Genomic DNA, 9,190 nt, shown 5'->3' on the forward strand with positions numbered 1-9,190 from the left:
CATTTTCTAAAAATGTGTGTTCTTAATAATTACCTAGTAGTTTTTAGATTTATTTCTTGGAGCCCTTGGATTTCTCAGGGGTGTCTCAGGGCCGTGAGCACCACTGGTCTGAGCATTGTTAAATAAAAGGAGACAGTTTTAAAAGAAGCCCTCTTTGTTACCTCTTTACCAGAACAGTGATGTCTTTTCTAGCATGTATTCTCCCTCATTGAAACCTACTTCTGACACTAAATACAGGAAGCATTTTGTCACATGACCCTTAACCCTGGTCCCAGCCGCTGTCAGCCGTGCCCCTTGGCTGTCCTCGCGGCCTGAGGTGGTGCCTAGACACTCTGCAGAGGGCCCAGGGCAGGCTGCTCAATGGCCACCGCCTCCGGCTTGTTCCTGTTGGCCCTGCACTTGCTGCCTTGCTGCATTGTCGACATGAAAGAGGTGGTCAGGGCTGAACTGCCGGCCAGGTCGAGAGAATACTTGTAGTTTGGGGCCTTGGAGAAAGACGCCAGGCTGCAGAGCAGGCCAGGGGGCCTGTGCTTTACACATGCCTCTCAGCTGGGACCTGGAAGGAGGAGGCTGAAACCACATGGGAGGCAGTGACCATTGCAGAAGTGACTTTGGAGTTGACTTAAGAGCAGTACATACATAAAACCTCTGCTTTTGACCCTGCGAGCAGAGCCATGATTTAGGACAAGGTTTTGGGAGCAGACTTGGGCTTGAATCCTGGGCACTATGTGGAGCCTTTGCTGAGCACATCACCTTCGTGAGTCTGGGTCTCTACTAGCAGGTGCTCAGACTCAAGCTCAGAGATGGAACAGGCACCCCTGGGTGGCGGGGGCTCCTTTAGCTCGGTTGTCTTGTGGGTCAGTGGACTTAAACAGGAAGACGAGAGAGTATTTCATTGACTGTTTCTTTGGCTTCTCACCTCTGCAAAACCTTTCTCTTTGTAGCTCTGGATTTACTGGACAAGATGTTGACGTTCAACCCTCATAAGAGGATTGAGGTGGAACAGGCTCTGGCCCACCCGTACCTGGAGCAGTACTACGACCCAAGTGACGAGGTGAGAGCCTGCACCCGCCCGGCTGAGTGGCCCTGCCGTCATGTGCCTGAGACTAGTGCTGTCCCCACAGCCTGAAACCCCTTCCTCTAGGTCCCCTGCATAGGGTGGGGCTGGGGAAGTGGAGGGGGAGGGGAGCACAGGCAGGGAAGGGATCCCAGGACTGTGGTCACGGCCTGTGGCAGGAAGAGACATGGAACCGCAGGGCCCGCCCTGAGGGTGGAGGGGAGGAGGGGACAGGTCAGCCAGGACAGTCCCACCAGAGCTTGGTGGCTTCGTGTCTGCCTCCCTGTGTGCCTCCCTAGAGACACGAGAGCCTGTCATGATGAGGAATGCTGGTCACAGAGGTGCGTGTGCGAGTCTCCAGTGCACACTGGGCATCCAGGTGAAGGTGCTGTGTGTCGGGCATCTTCTGTCCAAAAGTCCCCATTCCTTGGCTCTTTGGTTCCTCTGGGGGCTCACTTTTAACTTTGTTCTCTGGAGGATAATGAAGGAAAGTGCAGTAGGAACCAGAAATGTGGATCTTTCTAGTTGAGGCTCAAATGCATAGACAGTAAGCCTTCACACTCCTGTTTTTAAAAAAGGGAGAACCAAGAGGAGTGTGTTAAAGGGGAAATGGAAGAGGAAAGGAAGAACTAACTACAAAAGTGAAAAGCAGTTACATGAAAAAGAGGAAATCAAACAGGAAGCATTTATCAGTCAGCTTCCCCTTCCACAGCCTTTCCCGGAAACAGTTGACGCGACCTCCGTGGTACATAACAAGGCAGCAGCTGAGAACATGGGACCTGGGGCTCTTACTGCCCTGTGAGCTGGCGGTTTCCTAAGCCCCACGTCCTACTTTCAGGCTGGGGTGGTACCCCACACCCCAAGGGGGCCAGGCAGATTAGAAGGGTGGCATGTGTAGGGTCCCGTACGTCGAGCCCTCCTTCAGGGAGGGGAGCTGCTTGTTTTTCTCTTTTCCCCCTTTCAAGAGGCCAGGGCCTAGCGCAGAGTTTGGGGTGCACGTTTCCTTCCCCTTAATACCTGGTGTGAGGGTGACACGGATAAGGTCTGGGGTGCCTGGTAACAGCTGTATCGTCATCAGGTTCTGTAACATTGCATTCATTTGGGGGCGGGTACTTACAAATCAAAATATTAACTGACTAATTACATCTTTTATCATTGAGTATGCATGGAGGTTTTTTGATATGAATAGACAGTATTAGCTTTCTGGTTATTTATAGAGAGAGTATACTAAAAAAAAAAGCGAAAACTTGCAGAAAAAGACAAGAAAGATCACTTCGTAGTCTTGTTATGCAGTTATCATCATTAAAATTTTGGAGTGTTTCCTTCTCAGTCTTATATTTCTATATCTAAATTTTAAAAATAAAGTAGAATTCATTCTGTTTAACACAAATATGGGCATTTTGCCATGATTTTCACCTTGCTTGCGGCTTCATTTTTTAATGGCTCCATAATATTTCTTCATATAAAGATAACCGTAATGTATGTAATCAAATGCATTTATTCAAGTATTGAAGGTCTTGATTGTGTACACATACCACCACCAGCAGCAGCCCTCCCATCACAGCAGATTCCTGTGGCTGCCATGTGCATGCAGTGCCTGAAGACATTGGAGAATCATGTGGGGACGCTCCCTCTCACTGGTTCAGGGCTCTCGGGAGGTGCACTTCCGGGACTGGGGCGCAGCACAGGGCTGCTCATCACAGGTGCCAGTCCTGCCGTCTCAGTTCCAGAGCCTGAGCCGTGGTCTTTCTGTGGAGCAGTGAATGACTGCCTCAACCACAACCACTTTTGTCTAAACGTTCTGTTTTCTTTTCAAGCCCATCGCCGAAGCACCGTTCAAGTTTGACATGGAATTGGATGACTTGCCCAAGGAAAAGCTCAAAGAACTCATTTTTGAAGAGACCGCTAGATTCCAGCCAGGATACAGATCTTAAATTTCTCAGGTACCTGGAGCTTTACCATATAGTAAATCCTAGCAGAGGAGACAGGTAAAAAGTGTTTAAAAAGAGGAAACACAAATCTCAATTTTAGAGAATATACGGAACGGGAGAGAGAGTGGGGCTTGTTGTGTTAGAACTCTATAGAAATGAGCAGTGAGATAAAGAATTATGACCAAGGGTTGAGGCACCTTCTGGGGAAATGTTTTGGACAGACCAGCCCGGGACAGCTGAATGGCCGGGCAGCGGGGTCTGCAGACAGGTGATCGAGGGGGCTCCGGGCAGGGTTACGAAGTGGGGGAGTTCTGCAGCGGTGGGCATTGGGGGTTCTCAGCTGGATCTTAAGTCCATTCTCTTCCGCCTGGGCCTTTTTATTTATTTTCACATACTGGGGTCAGGCTGAGGGTTGGTCTGAGGTTGCCTGTGTTGGGCAGCATCCAGGCTCGAGATCAGAAGCTGCTTGAGGTATTTCACACAGAGGGTGTGTGATCAGTCAGGAGGCTGTGGAAGGGCTGGAGAGCAAGAGGGGGGTGGTGGGGCTTCCTGCAGACGGGGGTATGCAGGAGCTGAGGGGAAGCGATGTGGTCAGCAGGCCGGGAGGGTGCCGGGCCCCTGCCGGAACTGCAGCTGTTAGAGCATCACCATTGCTGAGGAGCCCGACTGCCACTGACCCAGGGACCTCAGGGACCTGAGTCACCGCCACCCTCCAGTACCTCTGAAACCCAGGACCACCCCTCCTGAAGAGCCATGTGTCACTAGAGGCAGAAGAAGGAAGGCTTTTCCTCTCAGTGCCTGCCACTGGCAGTCCCACCAGAAGCAGCTGCCAGGGACAGGCAGCGGTGCTAAGGCAGGGTCCCAGCCCCAGAGCTCAGAGCAGGGGACAGGGAAGGGCAGAAGGGGGACCACAAGCAGATGCGATCAGCTCACCTACTCACAGAGCCACCAGGGCTGGACTGGGGCAGAGGAGAGGGTGGGAGAGGAGCTTCCAGACCCGGGGCTCAGACTGGGGTGTGGTCGGGAGAAGCAGTGACTGCAGGGGAGTGAGGGGAGCAGAGCCCGAAAGACCCCGATTACCTAACCAAGCAAGGGAGGGGGACTGGCAGGCCCTTGCTGGGACACACTGGAGGGCAGACTCGAAGCCCGAGCACATGTGCCCCCAGCAGCCAACCTTCAGGAAGTGTCTGAGCAGGAAGGGGAGATGCCGCAGGGGACAGGGAGGCCAGTCCAGTGGGGTTGGAAGCGTTCATCCATCCACACTTCACATCGGGACAATTTCTTGAAGAATTTGTTGCACACAAGGCACTGCGCGGTCATTCACTGACAGAAGGAAACCGGCCCCTGGGACCCAGCCGTTTTCACCCCTTCCTGGCCTCTCTGCCTGCATTCACGGTGGGGGGATTGTCTCTGCCAGGGACCTGCTCTCCCGTCCCCGTGTCCGTGCCAGGTCGGCCTGGCTGCCTTGGGTGAATAAGCTTTTGTTTGGCTCTTTACAGATTAGGCCACTGATCCCTGGCCTGGAAGGTTGAGCTGAGCAACTTTCTGCACGGTCCCTTCCATGGGTTGCTTTCCTGTGTGTTCGTGGCCCCTGATTTCCCTGCCTTCTGGTTTCAGAGCATACATGCTGTGTGCTCACCCCAGTGAGCAGAACAGACAGGACTGAACGTGACCCCCGAGGAGCACGTGGCCTGAGAGGGGAGAAAGACACAGACCATCATGCACATCTTTGGTGTAGAACATCTGGGGGTGATGGAGCTATCAGTTTGTCATTGTTCATTTAATCCCCGTCATGTACTTCTTAGTGCCAGGTAGGAGGGAACGGATGGGTAAGACCCAGGCTTTGCTTTCTAGCAGCCTGATGGCAGGACCCGGGGAGTCAGGCCCAGCATCGTGGTGCTGCACCAGGGGAGGGTTCGGCCCCAAAGATGCAGAGCGCCAGGAGGGGACGCCCCGCTGGTGGGGAGGGGCCCGCCTCTCCTCACAGGTGGTCTTAGGTCCTGAAGTGTCAGGGCAGCTGACACTGGGCAGTCTGGGTGGTGGGACGTCAGCAGGGACTTGTGGGGTGGCTGGTCAGGCAGCAGGCATAGGGGAGCGTGACAGTGACCAGGGTCCTGGGCCGCAGGACAAGGCTGCTGACTGGATGCCTACTGGAGGCCATTAGCACACGGGGACCGAGCCCACCCGGGGCCCACCCCAGCTCTGAGTATCCAGGGTTGGGGCCTGTCACCAGTGGAGGCGGTGGCAGGGGGGTTGCTCTGTGTTTAGTTCACTTCCTCCAGGCACACAGAAGGCACAGAATGTGCTTGTAGCCTGATTTTTTTCCCAAACGTTTTTTAAATGACAATTTTCACCTATTCTGAGAAGTTGAGGGTTTTACAGTAGACACCCATATTCCCACCACCCCAATCCTATGATTAACGCTTCATTATACTTCTTTGCCTTCTCACGTATCTGTCCATCCATTCCTCCATCTACCCATCAGTCCATCTTGTTTTTTTCTGTGCATTTCAAAGGAAATTTCCAACATCTAGACTGACTTATAATTTAGTCATCTAGAATAGAAAAGTGAGTGCAGAGGAGGGTGGGGCGGGGGCGTTGTTAAGCTCTGGGCCAGGTTCTTTCACAGACATTGCCTTTTGATGATCACAGCAGCGTTCTCTGAAGTCAGCACATAGCCCAGGTCTATGACTGACGAAACTAAAGGAGTGTGTTTAAGCATTTTGCTCAAGATTATACATCGGTGGCAAAACTAGGCAGAGAGTCCAGGTCCTTTAGACTCAGAAATCTTTTTTCACCTAGATTTGCTCCCCAGGGAGATGGAGGGACCGTGGGTGTGAGTTCCCACCCTGCAGTGAGGGCAGAACTGCGCAGAGGAGAGCCTGGAGGTGACAGTGCTGTGACACACGGGGCCGCCTGGGAAACGTGCTCGCACAGCTGTGGGGGCTTCGCTGGAGGGGACAGCAGGGACCGCTTCAGAGGAGACCCTAGGTGTCCCCTGCTCGCTGATGTTCTTAGTGGCGGCTCTGAGTGATTGTAAAGGGTCAAAGTATGTTCATTATATTTTGTTTAAGGGGCTCTATTTTAGAAATGTTTCTACTGGAAAGGTAGAAAGGTGTAAGTGGTTAATACGTTGTGACAAGTCTCCGATTCCTCCAGCCTCGGGTCAGCCTCATCCTTACAGACCGTCTCCTTACCTGCTTCCCCGAGAAGCTGGGGAAGAGGAGGTGGTGCCTGCCTTTCTTCCTCCTCTGCCCGTCAGTGGACTTTCTCGGGGGGTGGGGGAGGACTGATTACTAGGGGCATTAACCTCTTGTTTCCCTTTGGTTTCATTAAAGATAAAAGCATTTAGGGCAGTTTTAGTTTTCTGCCAGCTGCTAGGTGTGGCTTCAGTTCATGGTGGCACGCCTCTAGGAGGAGGGTCACGTCTTGTCCCCGAGCCCGTCTCCCCGAGCAGCAGACAAAGACTATCCACCTGGCAGTGCCTATGAGCCAGGTGACACCTGCCGGTGGGCGTTTAACAGACCACGTCTCCAGGGGAAGGAAGGTCTGCTTTGGTCGCATCCTGACACACTCGATTACCCTCCCGCTGTCTCCACATGGCTTCGTTGTGAGACAGAGAATGTGCAGCTCTCCTCCCCAGGATGGTCCTTGGGGTGGAGGGAATTCCCGTGTCCACCCGCGCCCCACCCCCAGCCGTCTGTGCTCACAGCTGAGAACTGCTAGTCTGTAAACGGGTGGAATGGATTTAACCCAGAATATAATTTCCTCAAGTAAAATAGAGATGTTAGGAGAGTGATGGGGGACCTCGGGGGCCTCTTGAGGGATCCTCGGGCGTCTGCAGGGCTGGGGGGCCTGGCGGGACAGCAGCCATTGGGTCCCCTCCTGCCCTTCCCGGGTCCAGGCCCACCAGCTTCACGCTTCCTACCAGCACTTGGTTGTGCTTGTTGTGCTTAGTCACAGAAAACTTGAGCATTAAAAACAACACACTTTCTGCCTCCTGTGCGGTTGATTCTGACCTCCCTGCTCATCCAGAGAGAGAGACGTGCTAAGAAGAGGAGGCAGAAGCGTTTTCCACTTCACACATGTGTTTACAAAGATTCTCAGACTCTGGTTTGGACCATTGGTTAATAAATGGCATCTGGGGAATACTGACGCTGGCCTGGCTGTGAGTGAGCGTGCGTGTCTCCCCCCTGAGTGTTCTGGAAACATCCTCTGTGAAACGTCTGAGAGGAGGTGCCCGGGACCGGGGAGGGTGGGTGGAGGCAAGCCCACCCTTGAGGAGCCTAGGGTGTGACTCATGCCATGTGGTTCTGATGGAAATGACCTTTTCTGCAGGAGTGTTTTTCCTTTGCTTTTTCACTCTTCCATTTTCCTAGCACTGCTGCTGCTGCCTTTCCCACGTGGTTCACCCTTAGCTCACAGTCGGTCTGTCTGTTTCCCAACAGGACACGGGCTCCGAGGACGGGCCACGCGCAGGCATCGCTGTTCTTCCTCCCAGCTCCTGACCCCGGGCCCGTCTCCAGCCTGTCTCGGCGTGTCCACCTGACTCCTTTGAGCCGTTCGGAGGGGCAGTTTCTGGTAGTTGTGGCTTTTATGCTTTCAAAGAATTCCTTCAGTCCAGAGAACTGTTCCTGGCACCCCTGTGTGTGTCGCCCTCCGGTGACCTGTGGCAGTACGTACTTCAGGGCACCTACTGCTCACCTTGCTTTAGTCACTAATCGCTTTCTGGTTTGAAAGATGCTGTGGTTCCACCCTCCCTAGTTCTCCCTCCCGATGCCCTGCTGACTCCGCCTGCCCTGCTGACTCCGCCCTCACCGTCGGTCACTGCGTCTCACCTTTCGGGAGGGCGGCGGCTCCTCGGGCACTTTAAGGCAGTGACGGCCCCTCTTTGCACTCCTCTCCCACCCTGCCGGGGCCCCTGCAGCTCGTGCTCCCGCCCCTGGACCCTGTGGGTGCTCGTCAGCACCTCTCCTCGTGTCATGTTAATCCCTAGCAGATGTGAGGTATATGTACTGCTTGCCCAGCTTTTAGAAAATTCAGTCCTTTTTCTAAATAAAAGGAAGAAGTCCTGCATCGGGCAGTTCCACCTGTACCATTTACAGGGGCACAACACTTGCCAAAATGTGTTATATGCAATTCTGGGTGTTTGTAAGACTTATGCAAAAGGATGTAAAGTGGCAGCTTCTCTCGGGATTTGGTGAGAGGTGCGCGAGGTCATGCAGGCTGCCCAGGTGGCGTGGGGCTGAGCTCCACGCCCAGTGGGCACAGGTGCCACAGGCGCTGTGGCCATGCTCGACGCCTGAGGGTCTAGCGGAGAGGAACACTGCATCTTTCAATGAGAAAGTGTACACTTCCTTTTCCTCCTACAGCATGTCAGCATCTCAAGTTCATTTTCAACCTACGATATAACAGTTTGTAATAAAGCCTCCGTGAGCTCATGACTGGAGCACTGTTCTGTCGTCAAGTGCTCGCTCACGTCTCTGATGTCACCGAGCTCAGGCCGTCAGGAGCAGCTAGCACTAGGTTCTGCGTGCGTGGAGCCCTAGCCCCTGCCCTCCTGAGCCCTCTAGTGTTTGTTCCCGCCGCCGCACCCTGTGGTGTGGACTCGGTGTTCTGTCCCAGTGCGGTGCCTCCTCTTGACTCCCCCACTGCTCTCTGTGGTGAGAAATCTGCCTTGTTCAGTAATTACTGTACCCTCGCATGACTGTTACAGCTTTCTGTGCGGAGATGACTGTCCAAGTGCCACATGCCTATGATTGAAACAAAAAATCTATTGTTACCTCTGAGTTGTGTTCCACGGAAAATGCTATCCAGCAGATCACTTAGGAAAAATAATTCTATTTTTAGCTTTTCATTTCTCAGCTGTCCTTTTTTTCTTGTTTGATTTTTGACAGCAATGGAGAATGGGTTATATAAAGACTGCCTGCTAATATGAACAGCAATGCACTTGTAATTCATGAAAATAAATGTACATCTTCTATCTTCATATTCATGTTAAGATTCGGTGTTGATTTCCTCTGGATTAGCGGGTCCAAATGGACCGTCAGGCTCAGTCTGTGCTTTAGAACAGAAAGGCTTGCAGGCCTCCCCTTCCCACCGGGCACTGCCCGAAGACTTTGCTTTACGTCAGGTGATTTAGAAAGGATTTCTGGAGGGTTCTTTTTTCCTTCCACACAGCAGAGAATCAATTCTGACATGT

General features: G+C 52.9%; 1 protein-coding gene across 1 annotated transcript in view; it reads left to right on the forward strand.

The window, feature by feature from the left end:
• MAPK1 (mitogen-activated protein kinase 1) overlaps positions 1-8,977 on the forward strand; it is an 86,425-nt gene extending 77,448 nt beyond the window's left edge. The window contains exons 7-9 of the mRNA XM_059893939.1: positions 945-1,054; positions 2,875-3,000; positions 7,437-8,977. Of these exons, the coding sequence (XP_059749922.1) occupies positions 945-1,054; positions 2,875-2,991 (227 nt within the window). The 3' untranslated portion in view covers positions 2,992-3,000; positions 7,437-8,977. The remainder of the gene's footprint in view (positions 1-944; positions 1,055-2,874; positions 3,001-7,436) is intronic.
• The last annotated feature ends 213 nt before the right edge of the window (positions 8,978-9,190 follow it).

Source organism: Balaenoptera ricei, chromosome 14 (assembly GCF_028023285.1).
Source record: "Balaenoptera ricei isolate mBalRic1 chromosome 14, mBalRic1.hap2, whole genome shotgun sequence".
In the NCBI taxonomy this organism is placed as follows: domain Eukaryota; kingdom Metazoa; phylum Chordata; class Mammalia; order Artiodactyla; family Balaenopteridae; genus Balaenoptera; species Balaenoptera ricei.